Source organism: Fundulus heteroclitus, chromosome 11, assembly GCF_011125445.2.
Source record: "Fundulus heteroclitus isolate FHET01 chromosome 11, MU-UCD_Fhet_4.1, whole genome shotgun sequence".
Classification (NCBI taxonomy): Eukaryota; Metazoa; Chordata; class Actinopteri; order Cyprinodontiformes; family Fundulidae; genus Fundulus; species Fundulus heteroclitus.
Genome location: NC_046371.1, coordinates 28,026,574 through 28,040,089, shown reverse-complemented (window position 1 = coordinate 28,040,089; position 13,516 = coordinate 28,026,574). Strand labels below are relative to the sequence as shown.

General features: G+C 42.5%; 1 protein-coding gene across 2 annotated transcripts; it reads right to left on the bottom strand.

The window, feature by feature from the left end:
* Window positions 1-11,037: 11,037 nt before the first annotated feature.
* LOC105927770 (gap junction delta-2 protein) lies at window positions 11,038-13,411 on the bottom strand. Of its 2 annotated transcripts, none has more exons than XM_036142632.1 (2): window positions 13,164-13,411; window positions 11,038-12,177 (listed from the first exon to the last, which is right to left on the bottom strand). In XM_036142632.1, exon 2 carries the CDS (start codon window positions 12,173-12,175, stop codon window positions 11,072-11,074), a length of 1,104 nt encoding a protein of 367 aa, XP_035998525.1. In that variant the 5' UTR covers window positions 12,176-12,177; window positions 13,164-13,411; the 3' UTR covers window positions 11,038-11,071. The 2 variants fall into 2 exon arrangements, with proteins under 2 accessions (XP_035998525.1, XP_035998526.1); XM_036142633.1 differs by lacking the exon at window positions 13,164-13,411 and adding an exon at window positions 12,309-12,606.
* Between the last annotated feature and the right edge of the window lie 105 nt (window positions 13,412-13,516).

Sequence of the window (13,516 nt, the reverse complement as noted above, 5' to 3'; positions counted from 1 at the left end):
TTATGTCGAGGGTGGGGACATAGTCACGGCTGCACAGTGAGGCGGGGTGGGGGGGTGGGGGGGGTGTAAGAAGAGCCAGGCCGGGGGATGGAAGAGGGACAGCTGCTGAAATACAGAGAGGCTATTAATAGAGTTTGCGAAACTACTTCCACCGCCGTATCTCGCTGCCACGTACCCCTCCTTGTGACAAAGAATTAAAAATAAAGACTCACTAATCAGGCAGTGTTTAACCCTCTTTTAAACCCCCCAGAAATGTTGTTGTTTTTTTTCACAGACTGAAAACTACAAGACAATAGAAAATAACATCTTGAAACTGAAATGTGAGCATATTTCTTTAATAAGCTTGTTAATATGTCCAGACATAAAACTATGAGGTTTTTAACCTGCAGGTCGTTTTACTCAAGGCCATTCAGTATTTTTTTATTTTTTTATTTATTTATTTATTTTTTTAAATTGCATGACATGTTGGTTACTTTCCATGTGACGCCACAAGAGGGAGCTCTAAACCTCCAATTCACAGCAGGCGCTGCTTGTGCACTCTACTGACCCACATCCAAGACTTTATTGCTTTTATTGTTGCACACACACAAAAAAATAACAACAAAACAAACTCCTTACAAAATTTATTGGCTATGTATTTAAAAAAACGTTTAAAGTTTAAAAAAGCCAAAACAAATTTTTTTTGCACCTTTCTGTTGAAACGTCATTGCTGCAAAACCGGTTGGGTCAAAGTATATTTAGGGTGGAATGACAGAAAGGCAGACATTCATCTTGACGTCAGCAAGGAACGTAGCAGAAAAGAAAAAAAAAAAAAAAACAAGGAAACGCAGAAACAGGCTGAACTGGGTAGACATAAAGCAGTCCAATCAAGCACATTGTTAGGAAACACGAACGACGTCGCCTGTCAAGTGACCAAATCAAGTGACAGCCACCGTGCGTGCTTTACTGCGCTGTAATCTGAGCAGAGCATTACATTTCAATGTATATCCAGTCAAACATAATGAGTAAAAAAAAATTAAGCCTTGTTGTAAAACGCTGCAAAGCGATATAAAAAAAAAAAAAAAAAAAAAAAAGAGGATTGGTTTTCCGGTTAAGGCCATAAATTTGAATGTTAACAATGAGCAAAATCCAGTCAAACACGCCAGCATTCCTGCTCTGTCTAGCGCAGGCTGCTAATCCCTGGAGTCTGTTACTGGGACGCAGCAATGTGTGGACTGTTTGTCCACACATGGCTTGAGCAGAGTAAAGATTAAAGACTGTACCGCACAAAAACCACCGATTGTAACCCAGATAAATCCTTCCGCGCTTTGAATCGAGTTACCCGGCTCATGAACTATAACATGCAGTGAAAACCAACTTCAGACTTTATGCTAAGGGTTTGTTCTTCTTGTTCTTCTTTTCATTTCATTGCAAAGCATTCAAGGTTAATCTCCAGGGGATAAAGTGCAAAAGCTTGTGCCAGCATAGTGAGTTCCAGCAGTAAAAAAAAAAAAAAAGAGGGTTGATCCAAGGGAAGCCTTAACTGACAGGGCGGTTATCTACACCATCTGAGATGTGAAGGTCTGCTCCGAACATAAAAACCATATACCTACACACATTTAATGGTTTATATACAGTACTATTTGGTTTTCTTTATTGCTATTCCTACCTCTGGGAACTCCTTCAAGACAGCTGGAAGATCATTTCAGGTGGATACGCCCCAAAGCCCATTGTGAAATAGCCAACGGTGTACAACACAGCAATCAGAACAAAGGGGAGCTATTTTGAAAAGTAGAAAAGATGTTTTTTAGTTTTTCTCAATTTTTGTTTGCTGGACAACTCTACGTACTTCATAGTTTTGAGGTCTTCGCTATGCATCTACAGTGAAAGCAGTCCTGGCTTCTGTGTTTAACCACGTCTCCTTCCTTTCCTCCCAAAGCCCAGTTCTCGGCCATGCTGGGCACAACGGTTCTCCTGGAGGTCTCCTCCCAGCGAAAAGGAGTGCTTCCTCTCCCCTGTAGCCACATTCTGATTCAGGATGAGGGCCGACTGCAAACTCAGCGCAATCCACTGGGCTTCCTTAGGTAGACATGACCTTTTTTCAAACAGCAATTTAATAACTGATGAACAGATTTTGATTCTAGAGAATTTGCGTCGTTATGTTGCACCATATTGGGATTGAATTGGGCACCATGTAAACGGTTCTGAATGTTGCTGCAAGACTGGGGTCGCACTCTGGATCGACTGGACCGGCCTGGATTCAATACAGTTTGCTTGTGCATTGGTCCCGGCTGCCGTTTAATGTACCTTAAGATGACGTGTTTTGAATTAGCACGTCGTATCTGACTAAACGAAATAGAAGCAAATGGATTATGATTAGAACTTAAATTAAACGATCCTGTGATCTTAGCTTCAGTTTTTTTTTTTTTTTTTTTATTACAAACACAGGTCTTAGCCAAAACAAAAATCTAATCTGATTCAAAAACGTGAAAATCAAAGAGGCTAATGAAACGATCTTTTCACACATGCAAAACCAATCCATGTCGTACATTCACGGCTCCCGACTGCTGACAAGTGGGTGCTTAGCAAGCGTGTAAATACAACTACGGTGGATTTAATAGGCTTCCGCAACACACCCAGGAATGTCAAGTATCCGTGGCGCTGTATGAAGAATGGTTGAAATATTACTTTTATATTACATAAAGTGGCCAATTTCACTTACTGTTCAGTTACATGCAAGGCCTACAGAACAGGAAGAAATGTGACCCCTGGTTTTTGAACATTTATCATTGAGCAAATCATTTTATCCGAACAGACTCCACCTCTTTCTGATTCCTGTTTAGTCACTGCCTCGGTAGTATCCGCCCACCGACAGGAGAGATAATGCAACTTGACCGAGCAGGTTGGAGAGGAGTCGACAGCATCTGCATCTTTCTATCTTCTAACATTTTTTCCGCGAGCTACACAATGCCAGGTGACATGCAGCCCGCTGCGTTACGAAAGCGCAGATATCATATAAAGTAGTGAAGAAAGAGCGCCTGGCGTCACAGCGGCTTAAAATAAAATCTCTGGGTTCAGACACGAAACAGTAAAACTACTTTAATCGAGTTTGGGGCTTTTTTTTTTTTTCTTTTTTCTTTTATTGCATCCACAGTTGCTGTCACCTCATGGACAAAAGGGTCGCATGCTCAACCATGCATGCATGAAATCATTTATTTAAAGGAGAAGATTTTTTTTTCCCGCTTCCTCTGAAGACGGGATCGGCTACTGACCCTGCATGGATGACAAATATGCTAATCTTTTCAGATAATACGGGACTTATCTTGGGCTGGATGGATTTAGATTGCGACAAAGATTATATATTTTTGCTTTTTTTTTTTTTTCTCTATGTACAGATTTGCGAGGGGTGTATTGAGCGAAAGCAAACCATGGTGGTAATCACAAACCATATGATGCTGAAGCGGAGGAGAGAAAAAAAAAAAAAAAAAAAGACAGACAGACAGACAGCGCTGGAGAGCAGGTGTTTAGCTGATACCAGTCCAGGCACTTTTTGTTCAGTAAGAGGATAATTATTATTATTGTACTCCCTCTGTAGTTACAGTGGTTGCTGGGCAACGTCACATTGATGACAAAGTCAGTCCACAAAGTCAGTGCTCGCTCGCAGCCATCGTCTGGCTATAGCTCCGTGTCAACCAGACAAACAAGAGAGCATCATCAATCTTGTCGTTTACACAGGGCACTTAACCACATTTCAATAATAATGATGAAAAAAATAAAAGAACACCTCATGTTCGGCCTTCACCGATCCTATTTGAGATTCAGAGCTCCAGATCCAGAACCTGCTCTTATTATAACTTCCTATAAATAGTGCTGTTGGTTCTAGGTCAACCTCAAAAGCACTTTTTTTTTTTCCACTCTCTTATGGCCCGTCTCATAATCATCAAGACTGGCTGAATGTGAGACGATGGAAAACAAGAGGACAAACATCTTTAAGAAAGGCTAATCAACTGTGTACACGCATTTGGTGGCGTGCACAAGCCAACTCAGCATCTTCTTTTTTTTTTTTCTTCTATTAAACCAGTGTAATACGAATCTATCCGTAGAATTCCCCCAACCGTCTTGACGTAACTAGCATAACAGTATGCTACCCAGCTTGGGGGCAAGCCTGTCCTCTGAACTCTTCTGCCAGGACAGCAAACAACGCTAAGCTCAAATTAAGGTGTTTGTTGTGCCCGCTAATAAAGAGTTTAACTTAATGGCCCTCTGCTTGCTGCCCGCGATTACGCTGGAGGAAAAAGAGCTCGGAATGGGCCGCCGGCCAAGTCTCACCAGACCATATGGCCATCGGCTGTGGTGGCGTTCGAGCCGTTGTTTCTTTCAGCGTCCCATTGTTTGGTCTCAAAGGGATGGGGGGGGGTAGGCAGGGGGATTATATGTACACCCGAACACATTCTCTCTTTCAATACCACCCCCCCCCCTCTCCACAAACACACACACACACACACACACACACACACTACCCCATACAGGCAACACAAAATCACATTACTGGTGTCATAACAGTTCTACCCATTATCTAGACTTAAAGGAAGATAAGAGATGATGGGCCATGTGGGGGGAGGGAGGGTTGGCTTTATTTCTTAAATTATGATAACCCCGAATCAAGGAAACAACGTGACCAATTAAAAAAATAATTGGTTATAACTGCAGATTTTGTACTGCTCTGACTTTTTTAGGTTTAGTTCATTAGGTAGATCGGGACCTGCATTTCACATTTAACATGCTTTTAGTGAGAGAACATAAATAAATGTTATTCTAAATAAATAGAACCAACTTTTATGTGTAATAATGTTGTAGCTACATCCAGCAACCTTAATTTGTCAGAAAACGCATGAGAACCATGTAGGCGGTCCATCCGTTTAGAAAGAGACCTTTCCTCTAACTCATTAAGTAGGGGTGGGAAACCTATTGGATCACGAATGAATCCGACAACACAAAGGTATCAGAGCGTTGTCAATGGGGCACAGATCCAACCTATTTTTGTACAAAACTAAACAAAATCTGTTCAGAAACATTTTAGGCGGTAAGCCACCTCAATCGTTTTCCTTTGAGTGCTGTTTTTACAAAGGGAAATAGTTTGAATGGACTGTTTCGTAACTTGCAAACTTCTTGATCAAATAAACGGATTAAAATTGGGACAGAGTTGTGCTTCAGATTTTATTGTTAAAAACAGAAACTGGTTTGCGATACTCTTGCCTTTTCTAGTCCAAAGGCACACTCAACCTATCTGGGAGCAAATACTTCCAGGAAGAACTGTCACAATGCAAACATGCGACGTGGACAAACAAATCCAGTACTCTTGATCTTGTTGGGAGAAACGGATGCTATGGGCAAATACCGAAAAAAGGTCATTCTGATTCTTGCCAGCCATAATTCAATAAGCTAGGGTCTCTGCTGGTTTGGCATTTATTACTACCCTTTGAAACTGTAATCATGTTTGCTGGAAGAATTTGGTGGGGGGGGGGGGGGGGGGTGAAATGCTTTGTCATTGGGTTTCCTCAAGGCCAGAATACTTTTAATGAGTCGTGAACAGGAAAGGTGACACTGCATTAGAATACAAGCCTTTCTGACACTCGCCAAAGGCCCTATCCCCAATGATGGGTGCATAATGACTAAAGAAAAAGGTCACCTAATATTTGGGTCTATAGAGTGTGCAGTTAAAGGAGTGCACCAAACCATTACTTTTGTTTCATTCCGTTTTATCTTCATTCCACCAACTACAAATAACCCATTTCTGAGCATAACACCAATACACGGAAATTCTTCCAATTAGGAATGGTCGCAAGACCCAGAACAGAACTATAGCCCAAGGCTAAGGCACCAAACAAATGTAAGTGTAAAACTGAAGCCACAAGCAGAAAAAAATTCATACATTCATACATACATATATATAGGAGTACTCACGTCAAGGATGTCTTTGGGCAGGGCTTGAGTGGTCTTCAGCCAGCTGCGGTTCAACTCACTGAGCTCCAAAATGGGCTGGACCTTTAGACGGACCGCCTCTCCCGACTGACGGATCATCTCCACAATTTCGTCCCTGTTCTTGGTCTCCACGTTGACGCCGTTGATTTCCACCAGCCTGTCTCCGGGCACCAGGCCCAAAGCCCAGTCCTTGGTGCCCACGCCTGGTTCCGCAAAATGCACAAATCGCCGGTACACGCCTCCATCCTGCTGTCTCTCGATCAGGGTGGTCCTCCTCAGAGAGAAGCCAAAGTCCCCCGTGTTTCGCCGCTGGATCTCAAGCTCTCTTGGGTCCGGTGCCGGCGGCGTGACAAGTACGGGCAACTGTAGGTCTGCGCCAGGGAAAGTCTTCTCCACGATGTCAGGGATGTGAACCTGAACGATGCGTCTTGGGTTGGGAAAGGACGGTGAATCAAACGAGGTCTTCTTCTGCGCTGAGAGACTGGGGGTGCTGCCATCGGTGCTCCTTTGACTCATAACTGACTGCCTCTGACCCACGGCGGCACTGATCTTAGCCAGTTCGCCGAACTTGGCTGCTCTCTCTTTGACAGAGCAGCGCTGGGGTCCCAGCTCATTACCAATCACATCTTCACCAGAGGTACTTGGAGATGGTTGCCTCACGTCTGGCTCCGGGGGGCTGGGGTGGCGATCCGCCTCCACGTTCGTCAGGCAAAGCTCCGCGTTACTGGCTACTTTAATGGGAATAGGGTTAGAGATCTCCAGCTTGCTCTTGGATTGCCTCTTGGTGCTCCCTCGGTTCACGTGGAAGAAGCCTCTGCGTATGCTTATCTCCTCCAGGCTCTTTAACTCTGACTGGGACATGCGTTCTCCTTTTTTCTCCTTCTTCTCTTTCTTTTCCTTCTTGCCCAACTCCTTTTCCTTCTCCTTGTCTTTCTTGATTAGGTGAAACATGCTTTTATGTTGTCCGTTGCTACTCTGCAGACTGACTTAAGAGGCGTCAAACTTCTGTATCGTGGGGGTCTTATGGAAATTGGCGAGAGCATCCGCTGTGGGTGGGAAGTCAAGAAAGAAAAGGAAGCAAAAAGAAAAACAGTTTAAGTTTAACTGGGAACACTGAAAACCAAAGCTTTACTAGAAACTGGTAAATAGATTTTTTAAATTAGGTTTTGCATGGTAGGCCAAGACAATGCAGCGCATAATTGTGAAATTGAAGGAAATGGATACACAGCTTTCATAATTTTTCATTAGTGAATATGTTAAAAGTATGTTTGTATTTATGCTCAGCCCTGTCCCAGTCAAGGAACAGCACCATCATCATGCTTCTACCATCTTTCACCCTGAGGATGATGTGTTCTGGATGATGAGCAGCAGTCATAGTTAACATGTATTGCTCTGCGTGTAGGCCATGAGGTTCCATTTTGGTCTTCTCTGATAAGAGCACCTTTTTGTTTAAATGTATGCTGATGTTGCGTCATATTTGCATCACAAATCCAAAACAGGAAGTAGGAATGGGATAAACCTGAGTAAGGATCGTTCCAGTTAACGCAGTCGGAGAAAAGTTGGGATTCCAAAAATAAAAAGAATAAAACAAAAAGGGTTAGGGTTCCAATATGGCGGTTGGCCAGGAGAGCCTTTGTGTTTGTGACCTTTGCCGTGTTCCTTGGCATCTGACAAACTTTTAGAGCTTTCACAAAAAGGCTGTACTTATACTGAGATTAAAATAAACACGATCAGACTCCAGGTACAGTCTGAAAGGCAGGTTGTTGCGCTGGATTTGGAATGCAAATGCATGCCACACTTTTCAGATTGTTATGTGAAAGTCCAATGAAATATTCTCCTTTCACTTAACTTCCCCACTAATATGCACTAATCTATTGCAACAAGTTCCAATAAAACATGTTGAAGTTTATTGTAACATGACCAAAGCATGAAAAAGTTATCATGAATACTTTTGCAAGGCACTATCATGAGCAACACATTTACATTCAAGCGACACCTTAGACCTGGAAGTTACTAGAGTACGTGACACCATGACTGTGACAATGATCGTGTTTACTTTGAGGAGACAAAAACGTATAAGGAATAGCGTGAAAGGCGGATTTACTGTATTCTCTCGGTTTTAGACACCTACATGTCTGTGGCACCGTTTATCTGAAGCTGGCCTACATACCGACACACTGTTCAGAGGAGCTTTGGCGTTATCTTCGTCGCTCCCAAACTGTCAGCCTCACCCCAAAGTGATGGAGTACATTCAAACGTTTTGTGCGTCCGCGCACAGACCGACAAAGCTGCTTTGTTGTTGTTGGTGGTGGTTTTTTTTAGCAAATTCGCATTTTATCCCTGGAGATCCAAAAAAAAAAATAACTAAAATTTAAAACAAAATCAACAAACAGACCATTTCGAAGCGCGTTATAGTTTGATAAAGTGACAATTCTCCTTGAAGCCTTTTTCCTCGCAGCCCTGATCATTGTCAGCGTACATCATGTGTCGCTTGTTTGTCGCTTTGACAAGTGCTCAGCCTGGCCATAATACTCTCCCTTTAAGCTGCTTTGCCCTCATTCTCTAGCGCTGGCGCTTGGAGACACTTCTAAGCGCGCGCGTGTAAAAATGTCAGTTGTGAAAATGAACAGAGAGTAAACGCTGTCAAGAAGGTCTAACGACGACCTACCTGGGACTGCTCCAAGGTGACACCGCTGCTGGCCTGACAGAAGTTTTCGGCATGTTTTTTTTTTTTTTTTTTTTTTCCTCGTAATTGTCAGTAGGTGCGGGAATGTACTCGTGATGCCTTCACATACCGGCCGTAAACTCCGAATTTCGAATACTGTGGGATGACGTAAAGAACCTTTGGGAATTCAAATAGTGTTTTTGTGTCATTGCGATGAAGGCTATTATTTTCTGTAATGTTGTTTTTTTTATTATTTATTTTAGATTTATCAATAAACCTGACACAGAAATAAGCGAACAAACAAGAGGGATAATAATCATCAACGAAGAAAAATAAAGCACCAAGTAGCTACTAAACTTGAGCGGACGGTTCTTAAAATCCACATAAGTCCAACTGCATTTTGATCCTATTTTATAGTAGAACAAGACATACTTATTATTTGTAGGTAGTCGAGTTTTAAATGAGATACTTTTCTTTTAAATTGCCGTCTGCCCGTGAAGGCAACGTTCTGCACACTGGAGAGCAGTGACCCCTCCTGGACTATCTATTTGCCGAAACGCAAAAGAATGTTAATATAGATTTTTCCCCTTCCTGCACAGCTTTGCCTATCAATAATCAACCATGATTTTTTTTTTGACGGATTAAATATTTGACATTATTATTTTTGTTAATGTTTTTCTTATTGCTGCTGCTGTTATTTATTTTTCATATAATTGTAGATATTTTTGCTTAAATATACATTACCTAATATAAGACACCATTATTTTTAAGACTAAAAATCATCAGTTTTGTTTGATTGTAATGAAAAAATGTCGTAGGTGTTATTTTACACTACAATCTTATGAGCTTTACAATTTTCGTTCCCTCTTAGGTTTGATTGCTCACATCATGCAAATGGTGAATATCCTTAAAAAGTTGGGCATGAATCCACATTTTAAACAAAATGAGAGACATTACTGCTTTACAAGCTAGCTGAACGTAAACTTACTTATATAACTACAGTTTAAACATTGACCACCAACATACACTGGCTTTTTTATAGTTAGTGTTTCTTCAGTAACAGGAGTCAAAGTGCAGAAATAAGTGAATCGTTTCATATGCCACAGCAAACACAGGGATTTTACTGCAGAAAGAGTTAACAAAACACTACTGTAACAGTGGTATATACATTTACATATAATAAACCAATTTCCCATCCATTCATTGCCCCCGAACAGGCTTGGTGATGCTAAATTCTCAAGTACTGTACTTGTACTTATCGATTGGTTCAAAACAAACAACTACAGTACTAATACCTGGGAGTTTATGATTTCTTTAAACTCTCTTTAAAAGCTTTGAAGTGACAGGTTAAGCTTTTATTTCAGTGGCATGATCTCACACTGAAAATCTGACACATAAAATGAATACCAGCGGGGCATCCTGATCAGATGCCAAAACCACCTCAACTGTTATTCAGTGGGGAAAAATCCACCATTACAAAATATTTATTTTTAACAAAATGATCTTTGATACAGGTAGAGGCGCCACTTGCGTCACTACTTTTTTTTCTCTGTGTTGTTCCCAGCTAGTTATCACTTTGAATTCTCCTGTAACATTTTACAAAGTTGGATCGTAGAGAGAGAGAGGGGGGGGGGGGGCGTTGACGACCACTCTTTGTACAGCATCTCTAAATGAAACAGAGTTCAGAATATTCTCGGTGCATGAACAAAAGTTGTTGTTTTGTTTGTCTTGTAAACTATATCTTTCCTCAGTTCCCCACATGGTTACAATTACTATCCTGACCAAGGACCCAGCGATGGTCCGTTTTCTGAATACGAGTAGAGCGCCCATCGTTTTTATTCAATATCTCCTGATAGTCGAAAGCGTTTGTGATTCTTCGCTCTCTAACGAGCTGGATGAGGAAAAAGGCCGTCAGCATCACCCGAGGGCTCTCCCTCCTGTTCATCCACTGTTTCATGCCAGACCCACCTGAAGTGCTGCGTAAAGCACTTTGCATTGTCTCTGTACTGAATTGTAATTTATAAATAAATTTGCCTTGCCTTGCCTTGTCTAAAAGCCTTAAACTCTGCCTCATCTGACCAAAGCAGGTCAGTCCACTTGAAGTCCTAGCAGAGTTTAGCTAATTTCACATTTCCTGCATGACTGTTTAACAGAAAACATGTCATGTTTATTCCACAGGGATGTATAGATTACTAATTAGAAGAATTACTAATTAGTTATTTCTAACTAAATCAAATACTGGATTCCTTATTCTTCTTCTTTCAATGTGAGATTATGCAGCTCCAATAAAAGATGAATTTATTTGAAAGTTTTTCTTTACCACAGGTGTCAGTACTGTCATTACAACTTGTTTCAACCGAAAATGTGTTTTCAGGCTCAATGGTAAAGTCAAAAAGTAAAAAAAAAAAAAAAGAAGAAGAAAAAAGTATTACATGAAAAACAAATTCACAGCCAAGACTTTTTTCCTTGTCCTATTTTGGCCACGCTGTGGATTCTCGCCTTGCTGTGCTCCCTTTCATCCGAGTTTCTCGTCGAAGTGCACTCCAGAGTAGAGTCGGTCTCAAAGGAGATGGAGGGGACCTGGCTCGGGCCTTTGGACGCGGCTGCGGCGGCCTGCAGGACGACTCTCCCACGCAAAGAGTGCTTGAGCTCAAGCAACAGCGGGTTGCTGTAGGAATACAAAGCCACCTGCCGCACCGGCTCCCTGTCCGAGTCGGAGCACACGCAGCACGCCGAGAACAGCACTCTGAAGATGTAAATCCAGCCCAGGTAATGCAGCTCCACGATGTTCAGGACGAAGCAACCCAGGCTGACGCTGAACATGAAGTTGAGGAAGATGGTCTTCTCTGTCGCTCGCGACACAAAGCAGTCGGTCCTGTTCGGACACGGGTAGGTCTCGCAGCGAAACAGGTGCGGCACTTCGAATCCGAACAGGTAATACTGCCCCACGAGGAAGACGATCTCCATGATGGAGCGCAGCAGAACGTGCATGATGTAAATGAGTAGCACTCTACTTGAAAGTTGAGTCGGGTCCTCCCCTACCTCTTTCGTGTCCCCTTCCAGCTGGCTCCTGTCCTCGTACTCGTCTTCCTGCGAGCTCCAGTCCTCGTCTGCAGAGCTATTATCATGAGGATGACCGGCATCCAGCGCCGTGTCTCTCTCTATTCTTAAAGGGCTTTTGGTTTCAAGCGAAGGTGAGGCCTTGGGCACCAAATTCACCTTCCTGACCTCCTGGCTCTCGTTCTTGGTAACCTTTTGCAAGACATATATGATGTAGAAAATGGACGGCGTGGAGACGAGGACAATCTGGAAAACCCAAAAGCGCAGGTGAGAGACGGGGGCGAAGGTGTCGTAGCAGACGTTGTTGCAGCCGGGCTGCAGGGTGTTGCAGGTGAACTTGGACTGCTCGTCGCTGTAGACGGCGTCGCCCACGAGGGCCACGAGCATGATGCGGAAGATGAGCAGCATCGTCAGCCAGATCTTGCCGATGACGGTCGAGTGGTTTTGAACTTCGGTCAGGAACCGGCCGAGGATGGACCAATCTCCCATTTCTAAAGGACACACAATAGATGAGAGGATATATGCAATCAGTAGATTCATAATTTATCTGAGCAGGCAGAATTTTTTTTTTCCTTTAGATCAAATGGGATTGTACACCTCAGATAAATTCAGTGCAAACTACTTTGTTAAATGAAGCAGCAACTCGAGCTTCCAATGCAGACTTTGCAGCTTCTTGGGTCCCCCTGCTGACCGCAAGAGGAGTTGAATTCACACGGAACGGCCTGACGAAATGCACCAGATGCCCACATGTTAGTTTGAAAGTTACCTTCGCAGAGCTAATTTAAAGCTACATCTATAGTTTTGTCTGCTTGTATTTGAGCTGGGAAAACAGTTCACGAACACAGTAACAGGTTGTTTTCCAGGGAGGTCAGAATTACACTTGGTCCCCTAGAGCAGGGGTTCCCAAACGTTTCAGCCTAAGACCGCCAAAAAAAAAAAAAAAAAAAAAAAAAAAAAAACAATGCCAGAGGCTTGAGAGACCTCATTTTGGACAGTGGGATTCTATTTCCTTTTTTCTTTTCTTTTCTTTAAGAGAATAAAATAGTAAAATTGTAAGAATAAATTAATATTTCTTAAGAACTCTTAAAAGAAAGTGCAGCCTTCCCCCACAATTAAGAAAAAGCTAAATGGTTAGCAGAGTAGCATCAAATCGTCCACCCCCCCCCCCCCCCCCCCCCCCCATCCAGAGGGTCCTGACCCCTACTAGAAACAAGTGGACCTCAGATTCAAATAGTTTCAACTGTCCTCAGTTTCTCATTTTCGCAAAATGTTGACGCTTGATTAGTTAGAAAATTCAAAAATGTTAAATATATTGCATGGTAATTAACACCTGGTGTTTAATTAAATACCAGGTGTTTAGTTTCATCAACTCCTTGTCAAGTTAGGATTTAAATTCTTCCAATAACAACTAAGATAAAAGTATGATTCAACTCCAGGTTTATTCAACATATATATTTTTCCATCGCAAAGCGCTTACCTTTAGAGAGTAGGAGCCTTTTATATCCAGAGCCGGATAGATATCAGAGGACGCAGTGCGCATCGCATTCACGTGGAGCCTGTTGCTGGACGTTATCGTGTATTTTGAGCAGGAAAAAGGGGAGAATGGGCTGACCACACATATTCTCTTACTCCGACTCTAACGCTCATTGCACTGTACGTAAATAATGGCTTTGAATGTACAGTGGGACAAAGATTGAAATGCACAATGGGGGGTACCTTCGCTGAAACAGCCATTCAGCGATGAGCAGCGAGTTCAAAGAACGCGCTGGAAGGAGAGTGCAGCACGCAGATTCATTTTGATTTCAGCACAAGCTCGGATCTTTTTTCATA